Source organism: Tamandua tetradactyla, chromosome 2 (genome assembly GCF_023851605.1).
Source record: "Tamandua tetradactyla isolate mTamTet1 chromosome 2, mTamTet1.pri, whole genome shotgun sequence".
NCBI classification, from domain to species: Eukaryota; Metazoa; Chordata; class Mammalia; order Pilosa; family Myrmecophagidae; genus Tamandua; species Tamandua tetradactyla.
The window spans coordinates 210,720,588-210,746,521 of record NC_135328.1 but is presented as its reverse complement, the minus strand read 5'-3'; the positions used below and the strand labels follow the sequence as shown (position 1 = coordinate 210,746,521).

At 49.2% G+C, this 25,934-nt stretch overlaps 2 protein-coding genes across 11 annotated transcripts in view; one reads left to right on the top strand and one right to left on the bottom strand.

Moving 5' to 3' along the window:
* LOC143658606 (uncharacterized) overlaps positions 1 to 25,177 on the bottom strand; it is a 31,932-nt gene extending 6,755 nt beyond the window's left edge. Inside the window, exons 1-5 of the mRNA XM_077130720.1 lie at positions 24,948 to 25,177; positions 24,621 to 24,737; positions 21,825 to 21,945; positions 4,540 to 5,232; positions 2,880 to 2,970 (exon numbers count right to left, since the gene is read on the bottom strand). Coding sequence (XP_076986835.1) covers positions 2,880 to 2,970; positions 4,540 to 5,232; positions 21,825 to 21,945; positions 24,621 to 24,737; positions 24,948 to 25,177 — 1,252 coding nt within the window. The remainder of the gene's footprint in view (positions 1 to 2,879; positions 2,971 to 4,539; positions 5,233 to 21,824; positions 21,946 to 24,620; positions 24,738 to 24,947) is intronic.
* Positions 1 to 25,934, top strand: part of TMEM51 (transmembrane protein 51) — a 72,053-nt gene that overhangs the window by 15,587 nt on the left and 30,532 nt on the right. Inside the window, exons 1-2 of one of the 10 annotated variants that reach the window (XM_077151220.1) lie at positions 3,178 to 3,400; positions 16,692 to 16,799. The exons of 3 other annotated variants lie outside the window; for them this stretch is intronic. The gene's annotated coding sequence lies outside the window, so the exon portion shown is untranslated. Of the gene's footprint in view, positions 1 to 3,177; positions 3,401 to 3,749; positions 3,880 to 4,373; positions 4,554 to 4,758; positions 5,047 to 16,691; positions 16,800 to 25,934 lie in introns of those variants that run through there. 6 more of the 10 variants (XM_077151217.1, XM_077151218.1, XM_077151222.1 and 3 more) reach the window with 6 other exon arrangements.

Genomic DNA, 25,934 nt, shown 5'->3' with positions numbered 1-25,934 from the left:
TTAGTTTTTTATTATTAAATTAATACACGCATACCTAAAAAAATTACCTCCCCCTGGCACACATTCACGTGCGCACACACACACATACTTCTTCTGAATTTCTCAGGGCAATTATTACTGATTGGTTTGATTCCTTCCATATACTTCTATGCATAGTCAAACATCTATGTATCTACATCTTTTTTAAAAACCACTGGTATGGTATCATAATGTGAATCTCTTCCTTTTCTCAATTAATGACACATCTTGGACATTCTTCCATATCACAGAACTCTACCCCATTCTTTTTCGTGACTGCATAGTATTCCCGCATAGTATTGCACCATAATTTAGCTAACATATCTCCTATTGGTTGGTGCTTAGGTAGTAATTTTTCACCATCACAAATAATCAGCAGTGAAGTTCCCAGAACATAGTGTTCTTGAGCACATGTGTGAGTGAGTTCAGTATGATGACATTTCCTATAAGTAGATTTTCCAGCTTCACTGGTACTTGCATGCCTGGAAAATTAGTAGAATGCCAGCCTGGGGTCCAGTTACTGGTCAGGGCCAGTGTAATTAATATTTTTAAATAGTTACCCTCTCAATCAGTCTGAATAAAAATATAAATCCTTGCCTCTTAGTATCCAGACTTTCAGAACTGGACAGGTTAATGCCCCCAACAACTCATGTCCAGCTGACACTGGACCACTTACAAGGCACTTTGTTACCTTCTGGCTCACTTAATCATCTTGGTCCTGCAAAGCATTATTGTCACTGTTTTTTACAGATGAGGAAACTGAGGCTCAGTTTCTGCCCAAGATCATACAGCTCAGAAATGGCAGAGGGTTCTGGAACCAAAGACAAATCTGATTAAATCCTGCTTCCTCTCCAAGCTGCATCATGGCACTTCTTGTAAGAAGGGCCTTATAGGGACTGTCAGTTGAAAGGTCAGGTGAAATAAACATCTGCCCACATGACTGAGTTTGTAGAGTATTTTAGTTTCCTGTTGCTCCTGTAACAAACATAGCTGCTGAAAGCAACATAAATTTATTATTTTACAGTTTTAGAGGCCAGAAGCCTAACGAGGCTAGAATCAAGGTGCCAGCAGAGCTACATTCCTTCTGGGCGGGATAGGGCAGAATTCATTCCTTGCCTTTTCGAGCTACTATGGGCTGCCTGCATTTCTTGGCTCACTGCCCCTTTCCAACAATTGCATCATTCCAACTTCTGCTTCCACGGTCACATCTCCTTCTTTGACTCCGACCCTTCTGCCTCCTTCTTCAAAGAACACTCATAATTACATCAGGCCCACCTGGCTAACTTAAAACACTCTCCCCATCTCAAGATTCTTAATGTGATCACATCTGCAAAGTCCCTTTTGCCATGTAATGTAGCACTCACAGGTCCTACAAAGTTGGGTATAGATCCATTCGAGGGGGCATTATTTCCCCAACTAATGGGGGCTCCTAGCATAGAGGTTAAGAGCAAGGGTTTTAGCTCAACCACACCCCAATTCAAACCCTGGTTCTACCACTTGCTAGCAGACCCAGACATATAACTTCTCTGAGTCTTACCAGCTTCACCTGAAAAACTGAAATACTAACTTTCTTCTAGAGCTGTTGTGAGGATCAAGTGATCCAGTGTAGTCAGAGCACTTAGAAACCTACAGCTCAGCAAATGGTAACTTGTCATCTTCCTCACTACCTGTTATGGTAACTTGTAACAGAAACTTCACCAATCAAGATTCATTTCTTTGGGTCTTTTCCCCAGGGTCACATCTCAGGCCCTTGTCAGCTGACACTAGTAGCATAAATTGACAGTTAACTTAAGTCAGGCTCTTGAAAGGGGCATAAAGAACCTGCGAAGCTTCAGAAAAACTAACCATGTAGAGAATGAGAGCTGTAAAGGAGAGGATGACAAGGAGAAAGCTACTTTCTTTCCCAACTTCTGGGTTTTGCCTGGGCTCAGCTTCAGCTGAGAGTTTCTCCAGCCTCTCCCTAGGTTAGCCAGGGTAAGCCTGCTTAAAAGGAACATTTTGAAGATGATTTTCTGAGATAGGCCCTGCCCAGTTGCATTTGCTGCGGAATGGGGTGGGTCTGGGGGGTGGATCCTAGCGTGGAAAAGTACTGAGGCTCTTTGCCTCCAGGTAGGAGCTGCAGCCGCGGTCTGTACGCATCACCCCCAATCCAGGCCTCCCCAGAATGGGTCTTGCAGCTGAAACAAAACCAGATTCTTGGTCTTATCTGAGAGCTACTTCACTGCTTCCTGTCACTCCTTGGAGTCTGGAAAGGATCTCAAATTCATTATCTCAACTTTGGCGTGGATACCCACAGCTCTTAAAATGGGAGCGTCTTATGACAGGTACCTGCTCACAAAAAGCATTCTCCTTGTTTGCTAAAATAATGTGTTATTATTTGGGGCTTTCATTCATCCAACAAATATTTATTAAGCAGCACAGGGCACTGGGTGTAGGGTGCAGAATAACGGGGTTCCTGAGAACAGCAGGCGTGAATGCTTATCCTCAAGGAGAGTGGGAGGCAGACGTGAGAATTACACCACTGTGCAGTGGGCCCAGGGTGAGAGGGCTGGACTTGTGTTCTCTTCATGAATGGCAGACCAGAAGGCAGGGGAATCTTCTTTCCAGGTAGAGAGCATGCACGGACAGGTAAGCAGAGGCTCTGCAGCGGGCCAGCTTGGTTCCAACCTCAGACACTTCCCAGCTGTGTGATGAGCCCACCTCTGTAAGCCCCAGCTTTCTCTTGGGTCCAGTGGGGATTACTATTAAGTGCCTCCGGGCTGTCGTGAGGATTAAATTGAGGATTAAATAAGAAGATGCAGGGGGCATGCATACTAAGGATGTGAGGAATGGTGGTTATTATAGTTATGGAGACTCCTTACTCTGTTTCCTGAATACTTTCCAAATCACAAGACAGCTCCAAAGTTGCTTTCTCTGGACACCGGGGTCCTCTTTAACTGGTAACAACGGGAGCTAAGAAGCAACAGTGGAAAAAAAGAGTTGCGTGTGACAACTCTGGAGGTATACACACGTGGAGACCGTGTGTTTGCGTGGAGTGGGCGGTTTGGCAGTGAACCTGTCCTCCTTTTACCCCCAGGTGGTCTATTTCCGCCCTGGATGCGTAGGACTCCCGGTAGGGGGCGCCTTCCGGCCTCGGCTCACTCCTCTGGCCCGCGGCCAGCTGTGGATGGGCTTCTCTTAGGTTTGAACTTCAAAGGGCTGGTCACTCACCGAGAGCCTGGAAAGGGAACCCCGGCCTGACCTCGCCTGGAGTTCAAAACAATCTCAGAGGGAGGCGAGCGCGCCTCCCTCGCTGTTTTGAATCCGCCCACCCTAGTCCTGGCGCCGGAGCCGCGGGGTTCCCGGGCAAATCTCCAGGGAGGCAGCGGAGGCAGGGCCGCAGGTGAGCGGCGCCGGGCTCGCATCCACCCTCCCGGGAGCCTGGGCTCGGGTCGCAGCTCACCGGGGAGAACGCCCGCGGGTGCTTCGCTGGGAAAGTTCTCAGCAGGGCTCGGAATGGGCCCCCACGGGGGGAGGGGGGGTTCCGGGCAGGGCACCCCCATCCTGGGCGCGGGCGCGAGCACCCGGCCTGGAGGCACCGAATCCACCCTGTCCCGCACCCAGAAGCGCGTCCCTAAGGGCAGCCCCGGGGCCCGGGAGGGGCTGGGGAGCCCGAACCCGGGTGTGAGCTGACCTGCTTTTTAAACCCTCGTTTCCTCCTCCCTTCCCTCCGCCCATCAGTTACTCGCGGGGCGCCAGCCCTGGGCAGTGCGGGCGGCTGCCGGCGCCCCGAGCCCGCCCGAGGGTGGAGAGGGAGGCGGCGGGGAGTAGGAGGTGGAGAGCTGCCGGTGAGCTGGGCGGCCAGGTGAGCTGGGCGGCCAGGTGAGAGCGCCGCCAGGTAAAGGCGCAGCGGCCGACCCGCGGGGCTGTGCCTCTGCCCCCCCTGCCTGGGCAGGGACGGAGGGGGTCTCCTGCTCTACTTAAAGCCGTAAAAACCCGGACTCCCAGCCCGAGACACTCTCGCCCCTCCATCCTTTCCTGCCCAATTCCGCGGCTCCTGTGGGGAGGTGGGTGTCAGGGATCGCCCTCCCCTTCCCCCTTCTTATCCAACTCTGAGTGCGGGTGGGGGTGGGGCTGGGGCTGGGCCTGGGGGCAGGCTCGGTGTACTTCTCGGAGGACGCCAGGCATCGGCTGCCGGCTCTTCGCAGCTGGGGTGGGGTGCCCGGGCCTCGGGGTGGGGGGTGGGGGGCAGGGAGGGAGGGTCGACTGGTGGGCGGCGCCTCGCGGGGCTGGAGGCCGCTCGGGGCCGGCGCCGCCCTCCGCCTGCCGCGTCCCTCCCTCCGGCGCTACCCGCACGCCCGCGCTCCGAGGCCGCGCTCCCTGCGTCCGCCTCCCGGCCCCCGAGCGGGCTGTGCGCCCTCGCCGCCACCGCGCTCCCTCGGCCCGGAAGCCCTCGGCCCCCTGCCCCGGGAGGCAGCCCGGGAGGGCCGGGGGTCGCGGAGCCCCCAACCCCGGACCCCCCCGCCCGAGACGGATCCCGACCGTTCGGCGTCCGGGTGAGTCTGCGCCGCGGTGCCTCCCGCTCCACCGCGCCCGCCGAGTCTCTGTCGGTTCCCGGCTGGGGCCCAGGAAGGGGGCCGAGGGCGGTCCCGGCCTGTCCGTCCGTCCATCTAAGAGCCTCCTGCCCGGGATCTGCCACCTGGAGGACTCCGTGCCGGCGCCCGCTGGAGCCGCGCCCCGGGGTGCGGCACGCCTCGCCTCCCCGGCGTCCCAGCGGGCCAGCCGGCCTGGGCTGGGGGAAGGTGTTGGCGGGGACAGGGTTGGTGGGGACGGGTGCCAGCCCTCCGCGGGATTCGAACCATTGGCCTCGACAAAGGGGCGGAAGGTACCCGGGCTCCTGAGCAGAACTTCCCGGGAGGTCTCAGGAAGCCATCCGGGTACTGCCCGCGTGAGCTCACCCAGCCGCCAACCCAGACGCCTTTTCTGGAAATCGAGGCCGCTTAGGGAGTCAGTGTCTTTTTCTTTTCTTTCATGTCCTAGAAGCCAAAGGTGAGGAATCGAGCGTGAGCAATGTGTGGTGGGACTCGGGCCCCATCGAAGTCTCGGTGTCTTCTGTGAAGTGGGAATGACAGCTTCCCAAAGCTTTCCCAGCCAGCGGTCGGGAAACCTGCACGCGGGTTTCCCGGCGCCGTCCGGGCACTTGGCGCTTCTGCGCGGCGCTGGGGCTGGGGCTGCCTGCGTTTGGCCTGGGCGGGATCCCGCCTAGCAGCACGGGTGCTCCAGGCTGGCTGGGACCCGAGGCATGGGGTGCCCCGGAGGAGTGGGGTGCACGGTTCCGTGAACAGTACAGGCTTGTGGAGCGGCCTCCGAGGCGAGGAGGTGGGCAGGCGGGACTGCCCTGTTGGGCTAGCCGTTGGCTTTCGTTTTGAATGGGCCCCCTGGAGGAAGGCTTCTCTAGGACGGGAGAAAGGTCTGCCGTGGGCCCCTTCCCTTGGCCTTCACACTTAGGAGGCTTTTCACATGAGGATCCTGACCTAAATGGCTGGGGCCAAATAGAATGGAAGGGAGACCTTCTCCTCAAAACTTCTTCCTCCCCTACTTGCCAGAGGTGCCCCCCAAAGTGGGAGAAAAGGGAGAAGAGAGAGAAAGGGGAGGAGGCAGGAGGTGAATCTGGGAAGGGAGGTTCCCTCGTCAGGGGCTACCTCTGTCCCCACCGTGTTAGTGCTTTAGGATTCAGGACCCTCAGGGAGCCCCCAGCCTGGTAGGGTAGTCAGAGGAAACAAGTGATAAGTGTCACAGAGTTGCCCATCGTACGGTCAGGCTGCCTGGATCTGAGGGCAGGTCTCCCTACTTGCAGACGGGGTGACTGATCGCGGGCTGTTACTTTGCCTCTCTGAACCTCGGTGTCTTCATCTGAAAAGTGGAATGAGCACCTCCCAGGGTGGGGTGAGGCATTCACGTCCAGCACAAAGCAAGTGCTCGGTGGCAAGTTATGTTACAGGGCTTAGGGGAGAAGAGAGGACATAAAATAACTCAGGGTGAGGCAAGCCAGGAAGTTCTGCTAAGAAAATATCAGAGTATCAAACAAATGAGTTGACTCCAACCCAGGGGAGGGAGGTGGGGAAAGATGTCTGGGCAGATGGAACAACATAAGCAAATGCGCCAGGGTAGAAAGGTGCATGGGTGTGCTGGGTCTGGAGAGTAGAGGTAGTGGGGTGTGGGAGGGTGGGCAAGGTCGGGGGGACTGGAGAGTCAGGAACGTGCTGGACTAGGTCACTGGGGGTCAGGTCTTTGAAGCCCCCTGCTGAGAACAGGTGGGATTTTATTGTGTAGCCATCTGGGAACCATTTGACAAATGTTGAGTGCCCTCACCTTCAGTGTAGATCACTGAACAAAAAAATGCAAAGAAAGACACGCGTTCCATCCAAGATCTGATTTACACATTCGAAGGACAATTCTAACTGCATGGGAGTTGCAGGGAGCCTGGAGAAAGCTGCTGGGGGAAAGAAGACTGGCCTTCTGGTTGTGGGGAGGGTGGGGATGAAAAAAAGGGGCTGCATTGTGGAGTGGAGCCCTTATAAGAGGTAGAAGATTAATAGATAGCTGCCGGCTGAGGGCAGAGTCTGTGGATTCTGCGAGAGGGCCAGACTGCTGGCCCTCTCCCACCAGGAGAGGTGGCAAGAGCTGGACTTTGGCAGGATCCGTTCCCCCACCCCACCCCCAAGCTGTGTCTTTTGGTTCCAGACTTCACAGGGCCTGGGGGCTTCTCTATGTGTGTGCGGGATGGCAGAGCTGGAGGCAGATGTCTGCACTGGGCAGCCTGCCCCTGTTTGGATTCCTGTTTTACCAGGTCACTGTTCTAGTAAATGTTCTCTCCTCCCTCTGAAGGGCTCTTGGTAAACACCTCCTAACTCTTGGGCTAAAAGGGGCCCGGAGTGAAAGGAGCTGTGGCTCTTACCTTTTCTCCCCCCAGCTCTAAATTAAGCGTAGGATTCGAAGGATTGAGGTGTTTTCTCCCAGGTGCTGGGAAAGTTCCAGAAGCTCAGATGTCTACCCGCTGGGGACATGGCAAAGGATCTACTTCTGGCCACTGGCTTTTGCTTTCACTTCTGTTGTCTCTGCTCTGAAGCTGGGGGGATTCTTTCTTGGACCTGATGGTGGTAGCATCGTCCTCCCTCCGCTCGGAGGTGAGACACCCACAGCCTCGGCACCTAGGATGCCCCAGGTAGAGGGGACATTTGGGTCATCAGAGCCTCCACTCTCATTTGACAGATGAAATTCAGAGAGGGAAAGGGACTTGCTCAAGGACACGTAGCCCGTCAGCTGCAGGACTGGGACTGGAACCCAGCCCCCTTGTCTTCTTGTGTAGGATCCTCTGCCTTATCCCAGGAGGCCTGGCCGTCGTGTCAAAGCCTGACTTTAGTCTCTGGTTTAATCCAGATTTGGTAGTTTCTTAACATTTCAGTCTTTCTGGCCACTTCCTGGAGTCTTGCTCCTCTGCGTCCTGCACAGGTGCCCTGGGCTGGTGACGCTGCCCAGCTGGCTGTGTGTTACCTCCCTTCTGCATTGAGCCCTTGGTCCAGTGGCCACCCCCCCACCCCCCATACACACACACGCACACTTCTTGGGAACTCTTGGTCCCCAAAGAAACAGATCACTCTTTGGTGGTTTCCTTGCTTCAGGCCAGACTGTCCTTCCCTCCCCAGACAGCCCCGAGACAGTGGCCAGAGGTAGCTCTCCATGTGTCTTTGCTAAGCACGTCCCCCTCAGTGTGGCCTTAGGCTGATTCCCTGGGCCTCTGGTTGGTCCTCACTTTCCACCCAGAGCTGTTTACTTGGGCTGAAAAGTCTCAACTCTCCTCACTCCCTCTTGCCCTGCATTCATCAGATCCGGCAGCCCTGAGTGCTGAGTGCTGTTTGTGTTGGATCTTTGCATACTGGAGCCAGAAAGGACTTTAGCCACCAGCACAACCCCTCTGCTTATTTTACAGATGGGAAAACCGAGGCCCAGGGAAAGAAAGGACCTGCCTGAGATCAGAACCTCAACTAGAACCCAAGATTCCCAATTCTGTCTTGAATGCTGTTCAGGACAATTCTTGGGGTGGGGTGGGGTAGGGAGAGGTGGGCAGGCACCTCCCACATGGAGAGCCCCTTTCTTTCCACACTGCTGGAGATTTTCGGAGCACCCACAGTGACTCGCCCAGTCGTATTAAATGCCGAGGGCCCTGAAAGACAGGGGTGCATATCAAGATCTGTGCCTTAACATTTTCAAATCATTTTCTCTGTTCGAGCTGGCATTGACATCAGGAAGTAAACTCGTGAGTGCATTTATTGGTGCTCCCTTAACCATGATTTATTATAACATGCTGCTGGATTGACAAGCTTTTAAACCTGTTTTCTTTCCCAGATTACAAAATGACAAAGTTCACTTTCATTGTAGAAAACTTGGAAAATATAGAAAAGATTGCAAGAAAGCATCATAGTTAGTGCCAGCAGCCACTGTTAGTATCGTGACACATTTTTCAGGTTTGTGTCTGTTGGCTTGTTTGCTCTTTATATCCTGGTTTTGCAGTTTGCATCTTAAAGTACTATCCTCACGTGACGATTTTTTTTTACACTGGTTCTAACCTGTCGGTCTCACGTGCTTCTACCATCTGATCTCTAGCAGGTCCTTGAGAGGCCAGCTATTAGCGCTGGCTCAGTCGGGACATTCTCTTGGCCAAAATCCTGCAACGCTTTGCAGAGCACATGAGAAATTTATTATTTGCCCCATGGGACTCCAGGAAGCCATTTCTCTGCATCACCATGAGTGTTTGGGAAAGGGCTGCATTTATAAAATCTGAAGTAAAAATCGATCCTCGCTGAGGTTCTTAGGAAGGAAAGAGGTTAGACATCTGGGTGGGATGGTGTGACCCAAAGTTCTCGCAGACGGAGGGAGAGGGCTTCATTTCTCGCAGGGTTTTGCTGGGTTGGCTTTAACCCAACCAAATGCCCCACCCTACCCCACCCCTGCCCCATATCTCCCCGAGGTTAGGCATTGAGCTGGCAAATGTAGGTCCCTAGAAAAGTCAGTATTTGGCTTGCTCATAGCGAAGCCCCGCCTCTTGGGGAGCAGATGTTTCCATGCAAAGGGTTGCGGAGAATTTCTTTCCTGGTCAGGTGATTCAGGAAGGCCACCTGAGTTAGGGACAGGATCTCCCAGAGTCTCGGATCCTCTAACAGGATCCCAGCTTTGCCAGTGCTGTAGGCTGTTAGGACTGGACGTGATCTTGGAGAATCTATAGGCTAGTGTTTTGAAACTGTGGGCAGTGATGTGTTCGTGGGTTTTTAAATCAGTTACATGGGTTTTCCTCTGACTTTTTTTTTTTTAAGTGAAAAAGAAGAAAGCAGACTAGAAAAGGAACTTATCTCCTTTCGTGAGAAGTATTCTTCAGTAAAACTTTTCTTCCCGTTATCTTAGTGTGGGTGTGCAGTGAGTCAACCACAGATAAAATATATTTCTGACTGCGTGTTAGAAACCTTGGGCAATAAGGCTGCGGTACACTGGTTTTTATGCTGTGATCCTGGAAAATTTGGGATTCCTTGGACGGGTCCCAGAAGCAACTCAGGGATTTCCAAAGGCAGAGTTGAGTTGTGGGAGGCAGGGCCAGCAGGAAGGAAGCTGTGCTCACAAATGTTCCAGATGATAGGAGTGCAAAAGATCTCTTTAAAAAATACTACCCAATTGTAATGCAATTATGTTAAAACACTGAATGAAGCTGCATGTGAGGTATAGGGTTTTTTTTTTTTCTTTCTATTAATGTTTTAATTCTTATTCTGTTGTCTTTTTATTTCTTTTTCTAAATCGATGCAAATGTACTAAGAAATGATGAATATGCAACTATGTGATGTTATCAAGAATTACTGATTGTACATGTAGAATGGAATGATTTCTAATTGTTTTGTTAATTCTTTTTTTAATTAATAAAAAAAAAACTATTAAAAAAAAATTCCATCCCTCTGAGAATAAAACAAAACAGAAGTTGGAGACCATTGCTAGGCCGTGCACCTTGATTTTTGGAAGACACGGAGACCACAACACAGAACAGCCAGGACCTTTGCAAGGAGATGGGGGTGGGGGATGGGCTATAGTGCTGGATTGACAAGGGACTGTAAATGTGGGCTTTGGTCACCACTCCAGATGAGTCTCTAAAGTCAGTGTCAGAGCGATGGGCTCAAAGCACATGCTCATAGCACAGCTCATGTCCCCAGGGGAGTACCCTGCTGTGTGTACCGGGAATGAAAGTTTGTCATAAAGCCGGTAACTAGCGTGCAAAGTGGCCCTGTTTATGTTGTCACAGCACACAGGTGTTAACTTGTTCATTGCCAACATTTAAGACAGATCTCAGGGTTCAGAACCCTGTTTTGGCACTTCTTTTTTCTTCTTTTTTTTTTTTTTACTTTCTAATGTCCCCAGAACTTAGCCTAAAAGGTCGTAGAGGAAGAGGGCTTTAGGTGAGCCGGCAAATCCTGGTAGACCTAAGACAAGGACACACCGTGGTGGGCGAGTTCCCTTTTCGTAAGACCACGATCGGTCTGAACATCTGATTGTCTCCAGAACGTTCTGCCATTTCCTCTAGTCAAGATATAGAAGCCGGTGGGTGAGTTTTAGTTTTTGCTGCATTCTTTTCTTCACTTCTGGTCTGTTGAAAGAGAGAAAGATGGCACAAGCGTTTCCCGAAATGTTGCCCTGCCTTACCCTTGTGCTACGTCTTCCCCACTCCTTCTGGTCCATTTGTGTGTGTGTGTGTGTTTAATATTTTTATTGCCATCTTCACACACATACAGTCCATCCATAGTGTACAATCAGTGACTCACTATATCATCACATAGTTGTGTATTCATCACCAAGATCATTTTTAGAACATTTGCAACACTCCAGAAAAATAAATAAAAAAAAAAACACTCATACATCCCATACCCCTTAACCCTCCCTCTCTTTGACCACTAGTGTGTTTCAATCATTTGTGTTTGTTAGGGTGTGGGCTGGGTTGGCTGATATTTGATGGGGGAAGAGGATAATAAGAAAAACACTCAGACTCCACCTCTTAAGCTGCATTAAGAGACCCCACATGTTCCTGCTTCATTCACTGCAGTTTGGAGGGTGGCAGTTATGTAATGGGACATTGCTGTTTTCTAGCGGCAACAGACACAAATTCCACCGTTTGTGGGGAAAGAGTCTCTTGGCGTCTGTTTCTTTGGCTCTCGACAGTACTGTACTGAGTCTGTACTGTATGCCAGCTGCAGCCAGCGATGGACTGGAGAGTCCCTTCCTGCCCCGGGATGGAGCGCCATCCCCTGAATAAGCAGTCAAGGCACAATTGTTCAGGGATAAGAAAGCACAGGGACGTGAGGGAGGAGAAGGAACTGGTCCTCGGAAAGTCAGAGAAGGATTTTCAGAAAGAGTGAAGTCTAAATTGAAATCTGAAGGGTGGGCAGAAGTTCAGCCTCAGAAGAGAGTGCTCGCGACAGGGGGTGCTCCAGGCAGGGCGTGCTCCACATAAGAGGGGGTGCTCCAGGCAGGGGGAACAGCCCATGCAAAGGATATAGGTATAAAAGAACTTAATTCACACCAGCTGCTACTAGATGTGAAGGGAGGTGCTGGAAAAACCTTTTATGCAATTTATCCTTTTTTAAGTTAATTTCTACTGTGGCAACATAAATACATAAAATCTGGCATTTTAACCATTTGAAAATATACAATTCAGTGGCATTAATTATATTCACAATGATGTGCTACTATCACCACCATCCATGACCAAACAGAAACTGTACCTATTAAGCAGTGACGCCCCATTCCCCTTCTCCCCAGCCCCTGGCAACCTCTAATCTACTTTCTGGCTCTATAACTTTGCTTTTTCTAGGGATTTCATAAAAGTGGAATCAACGTTATATGTCCTTCCGTGCCTGGCTTATTTCACTTAGCATAATGTTTTCAAGGTTTATCCATGTTTGTGACATGGATAAAGGAACTTCATTCCTTTTTACAGCTGAATAATGTCCTCTCATATGCATAACAGACGTTTTGCTTATCTGTTCATCTGTCGATGGACAGTTGGGTTGTGGATTGTTTCCACTATATGATTTCTTTTTAAAAGCCATTTTGGAAGCAAGACTCAGTTATTCATTCAGCCATACTCACTGCCGTCTCTCCCAGGGCAGCTGCTCTTCTGGGCTTTAGGGGAAACAAAAGGGACCTGGTCCCTGCCCTGTTGGAGCTCACACTTTTGCTGGGGGCAGCGGGGAGCCAGGAAACCAGCAAATAAATTAACAAACGAATCACCTGATATCACACACTTCAAGTCTTTGCTGCTTCCCAGCTGCCTGCAGGGTCAAGCCTTGGCTAAGCTCTTTAGCTTTCCGAGCTTTAGAGTCTCGACCTTTCCAGACCCACTCCTGTGACCCCAGGCCTTCCCCCACCTAATGCAGGAGCCCGGAGGACCCCTTTCCACCGCCACCTTCCTCCTAGCCCCCCACCCCCAATGCCACAAACTTTCTTTCCTTTCTTTTCTTTCTGTCTAGACTGTCCACTGTTCTAACTCTTCAGGAAAAAAAAAAAAAAGGAAAAAAGCCTCTTTATTTTGAAATGAAATGATTTTAGATTTACCAAAAAGTTGCAGGAGTTCCCATATCCCCTTTATCTGCCCCCCCCCCCACCACCACCAACATCCGTACCTTACCTAACCATGGCATATTTGTCCCAGCTAAGAAATTGCTCCCAGCTGCACTGCAGAGCTTACTTGGTTTTCAGCAGGTGTTCTCACTAATGTCACTCTAACACTCTGGGATCCCCACCAGAAAGTCCCATTGCATCCAGCCAGCGTGTTTCTATAGAGCTGTCTCTGGGATGGTTTCTCGATCTTTCCTTGCATTTCTTAATGTTGGGAGTTTGGGAGAATGCTGGTCGGTAGTTTGTAGAACATCCCTCAATTTGGAATTGCCTGATGTTTTGTCATGATTAGATTGGAGCCTAGGGTTTGGGAAAAGGCCACAGACAAGAAATAACCTTCATCACATGGATAAGTAGTGTCTGCTTAAAAGTTAACTAATTTGGGGAAGGGGCTTTTTAAAGGTGAAATCATAAAAGAAATTATTGAAAATGATCAATAGAACAGGCTCCTAAAATTTAAAAACTTGGATACATCACAGAATAAAGTGGGCCAGTGTTGACAACATATGACAGACAAGAACTTGGTTTTCTAAACACATTCAAGAGCTTTGTGACTCACTTAGGAGAAGCTAGATGCCCTAGTTGAGATTTGGGATTTTTTTTTAAAAAGGCTGGTAGCCTACAAGCACCTAGAAAAAAGAAACAGTATTCAGACTCCTTGTATTAAAGGAAATGCTACTTAAGACAATACGGTCTTTCCCATGTGAAATGTTTGAAGAGTTTTAAAATTACACAGTTGTGAAAACAATGCTAATTTTGTGAGTGGGCGCTTTCACAAGCTTAGGGGGGAGTGTAATGACAGGGCAGTCTAACAATGCATGCCAACAGCTTTTAAAAATTCAGAAATACCGGATATTTATCCTCAGGAAACAGTTCATGATTGTGTAAGGAGTTAGTTTCAACACTGTTTTTTTTTATAATAACAAAAAAATTAGGAAGCAACCATGTGTCCAGAACAGGGGATTGGTTATATCCCCAATACACCGGAATATTCTTCAATTAGGGAGTAGAAATTAGGGAATAGATGAATACTGATGATATTCAAAATTGTCCACTATATGTTACGGTTTTAAAACTTAGATCACAAAACCATATTGCAATTAGTTCCCATTTTTGTAGAAGAAAAACAAGCATGCTTGTTTACACAACACACAAGAAAGAAAGTTTGGAGACTGTCATGGATATTATCAGTAGTTATGGATGGTGGAAATAATGGGTGATTTTCATTTCCTCTCTGCTGATCTGTATTTTCTAAATTTTATTTTATAAACAAGCACTGTTTTTATAACATGAGACGATGGTGGTGGTGGTTGTTTTTTAACCTTAGAGGATTGTTGTAGATCCCTCCTGGATTGCTCTGAGGTACATTTCTGTGAGCTGGAGAGAGTTTTGTGAATATTAACTGCTATTTACCATTTTAACTTTGAGCATCTGGGCCTCCGTGCAGATGGGGGAGGCTGAACCGTGAGCACGGTGGAAGCCAATGCAGGAATCTCACCTGCAGTTAGAAAACCCCTCCTGATGCATACTTCTGTGTGTTTTGTTACACACAGCCGTGTCACCACAACCACAATCAGGTTATAGAACATTTCCATCAGCCCCCCCCCCCCTACATTCCCTCCTGCTGCCCCTTTAGAGCTAACCCCTTCCCCACCCCTGGCCCCCAGCAGCCACGGGTCTGTTTTCTGTAAAGCATAGTTTTACCTTTTCCAGGATGTCATATAAACGGAGTCATAGAGTAGGAAGCCTTTCGAGTCTGGCTTCTTTCACGTTGCGTAATACACTTGTTCCATTATATGAGTGTACCAATTTATCTATCCCTTCACCAGATGAAGGACATTTGGATTGTTAAAGCTGCTGTAAACATTAGTGTACAGATTTTAGTATGAACCTAAGTTTGCATTTCCCCTGGGTGCATACGTAGGAGTAGGATTGCTGGGTTGTATGTGGAGGGTATGTGAAACGATCAAACCCAGCAAGTTCCCCTGCTCGTGACCCAGGGAAGGGAGGGTGGAAGGCATTAGAGCCCTCACTGAGCACCTACTGTGAGCCTTGCAGTAAGAGCCACCTGCTTTAGTGAAGACCTCTTGTGGTTCCCACCACAGTCCTGCAGGTACCAGGCTCTTCCCCTCTCTTACACACCTACAGAAGAGGCAGCTTCAGACACTTGCACCTACTAAATGCAAAGCAACTCTTAATGAAGCTAGAGGGGATATGGTAGGCTGCTGTTTAGCCTCCTTCCCTCCCCCAGCATGTTCTAGAATTTGAACATTTTTCTAACGTCCAGCCTAGCTGAGACTCATGGGTTCGAGTGTGTGCTAAGTGCCATCAGCAGCTTGTGGCCAACTCTGACCTCCAGCACCACACTGTGTTGAGATTTAATGAAATGTGGACAGTACTCCCCCCATCCAGTTTGGAACTTTCCCAATTTATGGAAGGCCCATTTCTGGTCTCTCCCAGAGTGAGTGTTTGCCTTCTCCCAGCTGGTGTGGGCTCCACCCTGCTAGCTGCAGAGACCTAGTGACCTGCTCTCCATTGGACACCTCTTCCTTCCCACACCCCAGGAATAGAAGTAACAGTGGGTTGTGTATAGTTCTTAAATTGAATAAATTTTTATTAGCTTCTTTGGTTACTTAGAAAAGTATATGCACGTGATTAAAAAAGGGGGGGGGGCAAACAGTGCAAAAGTGTATCCAGAGGGGAAAAAAAACACAAACCCGTTTTGCAGCCACGATTAATAACTTCTTGTATGTACTTTCAGAAACTTTCTGTGCATATACTGATGCTTTTAAAACTGCTTTTAGCTGTTTTCTTGGTGATCAATGCAAGAAAGTAATAAAGTTTTTCGGATTGTTACAGATCATTTTAAACTTGTGATGGCTCATATCAGGGGTCCTCAGATTGGCTTTGAGGATCCATTAACCACCTTTAATTTTATATTAAACTTTCTGTCGCTGCATTTTTCCGTGGAGGATCAGTGCTTTCATCAGATTCTCAAAGGGGTCTTGAGCACTGAAAAATGAGTAGGTTTTGAGAGGAGCAGGCTTTGTTGGATAAGTGATTAATATGTAACTAGCCGGGGCAGGTACGAGTTCTGAAACTGTGTGATACTGTGGTTGGAAAGTGCCAGAGTCACTGATAAGAGAACAGTTCTGTCCCGGGCTCAGAGCTGCGCCTTGGCTGAGTCAGCAGAGAGACCCGAGCTCGTGGAGTTGTCTGGCCTTGTGCGTTCCTGCCCAGTCATCGCGGGTGGGGACCGCGCTGGTGACTTCTGAACACGTGTAACCTCTTGCTCGGGGTGAGCCAAGTGCTGGGAACGTCTCACCGAGAGGAGGAGAACAAACTTGCTTCCTACAAGCGGGTTTCAGGCTGAAAAAATACTCAACAAGAGTTTAGGGGAATTCCTGGGAGGCAGAGCCATATCCGGTTAGTGATAAAAATAACAGATGTCTGGGGCGTGTCCTTGATGGGGTCAGTATCAGGGTTTGGGGGGGCAACAGCCAAGCCCTCCCATCACCCTAGTTCTGCGTGGCCTGGAGGAGGCGGTTCCTGGGCCAGATGGACAGAAAGGGGGCTCTAACCTTACAAGATGTTGTCAATGTTAGCTCAGATTTACTTAGTGCAGGCTATTATTCTGATCACTTTGCATATATTAGCTCCTTTGATGCTCATAATAGTCCCATGACAGATCGGAAGGCCCAGGCGTAGGCTATGCTAACTCCTGTGCAGACATCTCAAGAGCTTGGCATACGCATTCAGGCTGCAGTTTCCTGGTGGGGTGGGGAAGGAAGGGCCCTTACTCTACAAGGTCATGAAGGGTCACGGGCTTTTTCCATCTCCAGCACTTGGTTTTCAAGGCTTTGCTGAGCTCCTAACAGGGCCCACGGCTTGTGCATGTCGGGGCTGGGATTTGGACCCAGGCAACCTGGTTCTGTATTGTTAACCACTATGCATGGTGGTAAACAGGGATTCTGGTTTTTAACTAGACTCCCCTGGGATGTAACTCAGAAAGTGGAGAGACACATTGAGAATCTGGAGAACATTTGCTGCTTATCGTCAAGGAATCAGGCTCTTCTTTCTAAGGAGTGGAATCGGTAAGTCTAAGAGACATGCTTGCTTTGCCTTCAGGTGAAAATCTTCTCGTTGAGATACTCTATGAAGTTATCCCTAAAATGAAAGCCTTTTCTCCCAAGAAAAGCTTGCACCCGAGATGAGAGTGGCACCAGTCGTGCCCGCTGCAGGGCTCTTTCCTGCAGCCTCCAGCTACCCTCCAAAAGGAAAAATGATGGTAATAACATATTAGAATAGAATTTCAAATCTATTCATTGTCATGTATAGATGAGCGTTGTCATTTTTACTGCACGTCCTCATTGATTTTAGCACCCAGCACTTTTTAAAAATTTCTGTGCTTCTACATCAGTAGGAGATGTTATAAAAAAGCTATATAAAAAATTTTAACACAGAATTGAGAGAAAAATGAAAGAAAGCAGCTGAGGATACATCTGTATCCTGGTAACCTCAGTAGTACTCCAGGAATAATATTCAAGATATATTAAAGAAGGCTGCAGTACCATGTATGTAGTATTTTCCCAGTTGTATGCAAAAGGATGTGTGTACCTTGTGCTTTCTCTGTCTCTTTGTGTGTGTCTGTATTGGAATGTGAGTAGACTCTGAAAAATGCAGAATAAACTTAACCGTGGTTGCCATTGAGCACAGGAGTACATCGTTGGGACCCTGTTTGGGCAGGGAAGACTTTTTATTGTATTCAGTTTGAATTATTTCATCATATATTATTTTCACAATTAAGATACATTTAATATGCATAAATAAATGCTAATTAAAATACTAAATTTTAAGACTAATTAAAATTAACGCTGACAAACTAAAAAAAAAAGATGGTAATGGAGACAGCTTTGAAAGACCTGGGAAGGTGATTCTAATCCTTTAACATGAAAGGCAGATTACAAAGCTGTTCACTGTCTTTATTCCAAAAGAATAAAAACTTGAAAAATATTTACTGTAATGTTTCCCATGACTATTGCTGGTAAATTACAAGAGATTTTTGTATCCTTTCTCTCTTTATCTCCCTCTTTTTAAATAACCTGTGGTTTATCAATTTCCTGCAGAGAAACATGTATTGCTTTGTAATAAAGTAATAGATTGAAGTTCATGATCCCAGCTCTAATGAGCTCGGTGACGTGGGGTAATTGCATAATGTCTCCAAATGAGGGGAACAGGCTTAGGATTTTGTAAGGATTAAAGAAGCTAAGTTATAAAAGCACGTAGCACATAGTAAATGCTCCATAAATCCTTAGATGTTGTTGCTATCACATAGCCACATATATTTTTAACCTTCCCATTTGGATAAACCCTCTCTGAATCCAAACCCACCACTTCAGGGAGCCCGAGGGGCTTTCTCTTAAAGGCTGTGGGCAAGCCAGTGCCCCCTGCCCTGGGCAGGCAGTGTGCTTGCCTGGGAGCCCTCTGCTTCGGCGCAGGCACTGCTGTTAAGTGTAGATCAAGAGGTGCTCTGGCTGATGTCTGGTTTCTGTCTTCCCCGCAAAGAAGTAACTCAGTGTTCTGGGCCTAATGCACATTGGTATGGATTCTGGAGTCAGACTGCCTGGGCTCTACAGCCATTAAATGAGAAGAAGAATGCTACCAGCCTAGGGTTGGGTGGAGAATAAATGACACCTGCCCGGGCGACCGCAGCACCGTGCCTGAGCCCATGCCCTGGAAGAGACAGTGCCAGGTCTCAGCTGCTGGCCTGCAGAGTCAGAGGACCCACTCGATGGTGGAGGAAGGCTTTGCCTGCACAGGTGTATCTAAAACTCGACCTGGAACTCCTCGAGAGCTCCTTCAAGCACAAATTGCTGCACTCTCCTCCAGAGTTTTTACTTCAGTAGATCTGGGGTGGGGCCCAAGAATTTGCATTTCTAACTACTCCCAGGTGATGCTGGCATTGTTGGTGGAGCTTAGGCTGAGGATCTACAGGAGAGAATGGGCGATGCAGAGGCACTGTTGCCTGTGGGATAAGGGATTCATCCCAGGAATTAGATCTTACACAATTATGGCACTGCAGGGAGCTATGGACGCGAAGGTGAAATGGGAGTTGAGGGATCAGAGGCTGTCCACTTGAGAAGCCAGGACTCCCAGCTGCCTCTGTGGAACCACAAAGGGAGGCCGGTGGTGGAGTCTGTGGGGAGTCCTTGTCCTGTCCCCCAGCCGAGTGCCGAGAGTAGACCTGGGGCCACTGTGGTTCCACAGGGTCAGCAGGGTTGGCAGTCAGGAGGGAGAGCTGGACACACACAGGTTGGAGGACAGCGAGGCAAGCTGGGACCTGCTGGAAAGGAGAGCATCTGCCCACCACTACATCTAGGTACTACAACCCAAGGTGCTGCTTTTCTCCCAAAATTTCATGCAGATTCCTCTTTTGGCCAGTTTTAACTCAGAACCGGACAGGAGAGAGGAGGTTCTGGGAAAAGTGGTTTCAGTTTAACCAAGTTGACACAGTATGAACTACTACAACAGATTCATCAGTCTTTGCCATGGAGAATGTCCCTGAGTGCCCAGGAGGTTTAGGGCTCTGCAATGAGTCCCCTACTTCTCCCAGCAGGATCTTCTGGCTGGCATAGATGGATCCATCCCAGCAATCCCTCCCTCAGACTGTCAGCTGTATACAAATCCTTTAGGCAACTCATTAAAAAAGGGAAATCCCCAGGCCTACTGAATCAGACCCCAGCAAGTGGCAGGAATCTGAATTTTTAACAAGCTCTCTAGTTGATTTGGATACTCAGGCAAGTTTGGAACCCCTGACATGCAGGAAAGGAGGCAGTCTCTGGGACCACCCAGATGTCGGTTTGTATTTAAGTTCTTCTACTTAACTGGATTTGTGATCTTGGGCAAGTGACTTAATCTTTCTTATCTGATACGTTTACTCATCAGTGAAATGGAACTCTTGCCTATCTTCCTTGCAGAGGGGTTGGGGCTACTGAATTATGTAGTGTGGATCAGATGTCTGGCATGAAAAATTTTATTGTACTTATTATTATGGTTAATAACTGTGCATAGCTGTGTCTAGGGCATATATCATCCCATTAAATAGTCCCAAAGTCTTCTCTTTCTTCATAAGAATCTGGTTCTCATCCCGATCATATTTTTTATATAGATTGTTTTTCTGTTGTTATGAAAACTAGACTTGCTTTTCCTGTGTCTCAGTTCACACTCCAGGCATTATTTCATGTAAATATCTTCTGCTTATTTCTCCCTTAGGCTGATTTGGTTCATTTCACAAATTGCATCTTAAAAAAAAAGTCTTCCATCCAACCCATTCCAACTTCCTGCCCTGCCTTACCTGAAAACATCCTTTATTGAACCTTGACTCTTTGAAGTTTTTGCCTCATTTCTAACATCTCTGTGACTGTCTTTCCTTTTGCATTTGTCAGTTTGACACTCACTAGGTGAAATTGCTGTGCTCTGTCTTGGTAGAAGGAGATGCTTTTCCAAGAAAGTAAGTTGGAACGTTTTGTAACGCCTGCTCCTCAGTGAATCAAAGCAGTGTCTCCCGGGCAGGATTATTTGATAAATGGAGCATTGACTTTGAAGTGTGCTTTTAAAGAAGCTGTTATTCCCAAAGCATGCCAAAGCAGCATAAGAAAAACAGAGGGCTTTGGCTTTCAGCTGGGAGGAGGGTGGGGAAGGGAAGGGTGAGTTTAATGATCCGAAACCACAGAAGGGGGCCTTTTGAGAAGAGCTGTCAGCATTAGGCAAAGGCTCATAGAGAGGCGAATGTCCGTGGGTCTTGTCTCAATGAAATGCAGGGTTCTGCATCTTGGGCACACTTCTGTAGCTCTCATTGACAGGGCCCCATCATTTTACTAAATATCTTATATAGTCATTCATCACTTGCTGAGATTTCCCCATCTCGGTAAAAAGCCCGTCCATCCTCTCAATTGCTCAAGCTGAAATCCTCTGACTCTTCAGCGCCCTCCCTGATCAAATCCATCATAAGTTTATCTCCACTTGGCGGTTGACCTGGGCTCGGGCAGTGGTATCCAAACTGGCCCATTCTCTAAGTTATTGCTGCCTCAGATCCTTTGCACGTGCCTTCCTTGCTCACCCTGTTTGACGAACCACCCTCTACCTTTACTCTTCTATATTATTTTGCTTTCTTTTCTGAACATCTCTCATTAACCCACCCTTTTACTGGTCTATCTCTCTAGTATAAAAACTTCATGAGAAACGGGGCTTTGTCTGTCTCATCCACTTCTGTGACACCCAGTAGCTGCTCAAGAAACATCTGAACAAGTAGATGAAATCAAGCAGAGATTTGTTAAGACATTGTTGTGTGCAAAGTTCCATGTCTGGTAGAGGAGTCCCAGAAGAATGTAAAAATACCCAGAGGCAGCAGTAAAAAGTACGTGAGTGTTCAGCCCTGGTGGCTTAGTTTAAAATTTAGTGAGAGAGAGAAAACAGGAATGAAAAATTGTACCCCAAAGAGCTTTCCATATGGCCAGTAGCAGTTGGCCAATAATATGACTTGCATTAACCAAGCTCAGAGAAGAGAAGACCTGCTTCTCACTGGCCACAGGGGAGGCTGCCCAGAGAAAGGGCAGTGAGAGCTGGGAGTGGACAGAGATTGGGCTTTGAGGACTGGCAGGGAGGGAGTGAAGGCAGGGAGGTTGGGCCGCGAGCAGAGGATGGGAAACAGACACCTTGGCTGGCGTCACGAGGTCAGGATGGTTTGTCTGGCTCAGCTGTTGCACTGACCTTCCTCTGGAAGAGAGATGCATTTACCCAACCTGGTGCCACTGGAACCTGGCACAGGAACCTGTAGAAAAGTGGGTGCTCGAGAAACACTGAAGTAGGAGTTAATATCAAAGGCTGTGGTCCAGGCCATCGCTGGGGGGTTGGGGCTTGATCCTGTGAGGGGCGTAGGCACTGCGGCTGCATTTGGAGGGTTGGCAGTGGGGTCACGGTGGCTGTGGGGTCACGGTGGCTGTGGGGTCAGGAAAGCCTTTGAGAAGAGGGTATCCCAGTTTGTAAGATCACATTCTGGGGTTCCAGGTGGACGTGATTTGGGGGGATCCTCATTCAGCCCAGTAAAGGGACCGACTGACCGTGGACATGGCCGGAGGCTGCAGGTGTCCGTGTCTCCGGCAGGCGAGGTTGGCTGAGGGGTGCGGCTGGCCGACGCTCCTTCTGTGGTCACAGATATGACTCAGCACCAGCTGTGATGACCTGGGCGAATTTGGGCCAGGGTTTCCAGATTTTCAAGCGGCATGTATGAGATCACCCAAGTTCTCAAGACTGGCAACTGTTACATCGGATGGAAAATGAGCAGCACTCCGGAGGCCACGTACGCGCGAGCCCCTGGGCTGCCAGGTTGGGGCCCAGGAGTGTGGCGATGGGTGCCCAAGGTGACTTGAGATTTCAAACCCTGCCATCAGAGAGTCAGGAGGCGACGCTGCCTGCAGGAGGGGACGGGAGTAGGGAGGGTGGTGACAAGCTGCGGACAGCACGTCCAGCAGCCTGTCTGGGGAAAGCTGCTCTCTCCAAGGCTCTTGGTTAGTGCCTGTGGGGGGCAGGGTATGTTGTGGTTAATTGGTGATGGGTGTGGAAGTGGCCTCCCTGGGCCTTCTCCGTGCTTCTGGTGAGGGTTTGGTTTTGGTTTTGTTAGCCCTGCCTGGTTTGCACCCTGGTGGCAGCAGTGGAGACACAGGTGTTAGAGCCCCGGGGAAGGTGGGATCCGATCCTGGCTCCACCCCTCGTGGCAGCGATCTTGGCCAGGTGGTGGCTGAGCAGGCCGGCCTGGGTGGGCTGTGAAGAGGAGTCTGCAGGCTGCACATGACTGTTTAAATTGACCTGAGTGACTGCCTGCCCGGCACAGCCCCACCCTCCTCACCTGCAGAGGGGCTCGGGCGGGACCCCTCCAGGCTCCCTCACCCTGGCCCGAGCTTCAGAAATTCCGCCGCCCGGCAGTGCCTGGTGGGAGGTGGCACCTCAGCTCGCCCCCACGAAGCTGGGGCAAGCGCTCCTTAGTGCATCTGACTCCCAGAGCAGATCATTTCTTCACACACACGCACCACCCCCCCACCTTGCCTCTACAGGATAAAAAATTATCTGGGCCAATAGTGAAATGAAGACATATCCTATATATGAACTACAGTTTGCATTTACCAAACAGAAATACTGTCTTGCAGCTTCCCTGTTTTCAATTTTAAACAACAAATTAAAACTCCAGAGAGTCACAAAGAGTGAAATAAACCAAAGTTCTGTCCCTGGGCTGTCCTATTTTTGTTGCTGTTTAAATGCAGGACTATGTAGGACCTCAGGGGTTGGAGAGCTTCCAAGAAGCCATTTACAACTTAATCTCCAAAGGGACCTGTGTCCCCAGGTCCATGATGTAAGGTGGAAAACTGGGAATCCTCTGGATTAATGCCCACACATAATACAATGTTTATGAAAGGACTAATGATAGAATAGTTTGAAGCTTACCTGTATGTTGTTAAAAACTCAACAGTAACTGTAGCAAGAACTTAGACCAACAAAAGATTTCTGGGGGAGGAGTATGTCATCACTGGTATTACTTAAGTTTGCACGTGCATGATGATACTAAAAAGCAGGCTGTCTTTTAGTCAGATTCCTTGTTGTCATTCAGTTCTCTACAGACATTGCAACACCTACACCTGGGGCAGACGGTCCCACCATTCTTGACCTTGGTATGCCCTTGGCTTGTGACCCCATTCATGGAGGTCTCCTTGAAATCTGAGTGTTTTAGCGGAGGGAAGAGGTAGAGGGGAAATCTTAACAGTGATTCCAAGGTGGGAAGGCAGCACACCCTTAGAATCCCAGTAGACCCAAATTCCCTCCCTCTGGGAGGGTCATCAGCCGCACCCTAATCAAGAGAGGAGCCTATGAGCCGGGACACTTCTTTAGGCATGGTTTTGTTTGACAAGGGCCCTGACCTCATGGGCTTATGGTCCCTCACTGGAGAGAAGGTGACATGTGCTACTACTCAGGGGATACTGATAGACAAGATTTTTGATGACATGGTTTGGGTACCTGAACCAGGCACTTGCTTACCTGGTCATTACAGTGATTTTGTTTATGCCCCAATGAACTAGGGAGGTTCTGTTATGAGCCCCACTTTACAGATGAGAAACCAGGGCTCAGAGGGGTGAAGTCATTTGCCTCCCTCTTTCACTAGGGTCATAGAGCCGAGCCTCCCTGGCAATCAGGAGACACTTTAGCTTAGCTGTACTTTTTGTACATTGGGTGCATGAGGGGCATCTTATAAGAGATGGGTCAAAGTTGAGTCCTTAAGGAGGGGGAACAACTAGTAAGAAAGAGTTTGTCCATTCAAATGCATGAAGGACCCTTGTTCTTCATTCCTGGACCCTGTGGATTGCAGAATATTTCCCAGTTGTCAACATTTGCCAACTCCATTCCCAAACCTAGAAAGGAAAGAAGAAAAGGTACTAGTCCTTATCAGTAATCAGTGTGTGATGTGGCAACATGTTGTGTTAAATGAATTCCTTGTAGCCATTCCATCAGGGAGACACCATGTTGAGTATGCTCTTCTTACAGCCCAGCTGAATTAACATGCCCAAGATCATCCAACTAGGAAGTGGTGCAGTGGGGTTTGAACCTAGGGCTTCCTGACTTCAGAGCTGGAACATTTAATCACCACCCAATAATGCCTCCTTTGCAAAGGGCATCAGGGCCCTGCCCAGCTGACCTGCCAGGCCGAATGAGGCATGCGTGGCTAGGGCATGGTAAGTGAGGCAGAGAATTTCTGAGGTAGAGCTGTGAGCCCGTCTTGGCTGCAGAATACATGAGTCAGTCCTTCTCTGCTTGTCTCTGGTCCTCCCTGGCGTGGGTCCTGGCTGTGACTCTGCCAAGCCTCAGCTGACCTTCCTTCACCCGCCACCCCACACCGCTCCACATCCTCATGCTCAGCTGACTCCCTCTTCTCCTCCATCCACACTCCAGGATGAGGGTTGCAAGGCTTTCGGATCACCCGGGAGCTGCTGAATGCAGAGCCAGACACCCCCACCCCCGTCCTTGGGGCCCAAGAATCTGCACATTTCACAAGTCCTCCCTCACTCAAGGTACTGATGCGGGGGTCCTCCAGCAACTGGGGATGCATCTCAAGTTTCTGCTCCCCCCACTCCCTGACCCCTCCCCCCCATTTGTTCTTTATCCTGCCACTGCCCTAGAGGGGTGTGGATTTTAATCACCATCCGTTCTCACTGCTTTGCTGAATTGGGTTGATTTGCCCTGTTTTCCAAGGCCCCTGCTGTTTCCCTGGGAGTCCCTGGCGGGGTGTGGAGAAGGGCTGGATGTTCATTCTCAAGACTGGAGGTGGAGGAAGCACGAAGCCCAGTCGGGAGGCCGAGGAGCCCTGGCAGCCCGAGAACTCCTTGCATTGTCTCCATGGGCTTTTAACCCCGGTGTGAACAGCTGCCATCTGTGCTGAGGACAAACCAGAGTCTGTCAGCTTCTAAAGCTAAACAGGGGCCAGAACGTGCAATTTATCAAAGATGATACTAGAGCAGGAATGTTCCCTGTGACCCAGTGCACGTTTTATAACTTTGGGGCTTCACATCGTCTCATGTGGAAAGAGGGGTTGGATGAGAATAGACGGGGGAACCCCATCCCAAGTTAGCAGCTGCAGCCCTGGAAAGAGGGTTAAAAAAAAAAACATCAACCCTGTGACCCAGCAGTTCCACTCCCAGGTATTTGTCAAAAGAAAGGAAAACATCTGCCCCTGCCAAGACTCATATACAAATGCTCCTGGCAGCTTTATGCATAATAGCCCAAGCTAGAAACCTGCCCAGGTATTCATCAACAGGTGAACCATAAACAGTGACCTGCCCACGCCTTGGAGTAGTACTCAGCAGCGAAAAGAAATGACCTAGTAATAGGTGCACCTCCACGGATGAGAGTGAGAAGGCAGATGTGAGCATCTACTGCATGATTTCGTTCGTGTTGACTCCCCGAACAGGCACAAGGAACGTCGTCGTCTGTTGACAGAAAGCAGATCAGTGGTTGCTGGGCGGAGGAGGCTGGGAACTGACTGGAAGAGGGCAGGAGGGAACTTTCTGGAGGGGTAGAAAAATATCTCGATCCAGGCGGATATATCTTGATCTGGGTGGATCTCATATGTGGTTGTCAAAACTCATCAGGCTGTACACTTGAGGTGTGTGTGTTTTCCTGTATGTAAA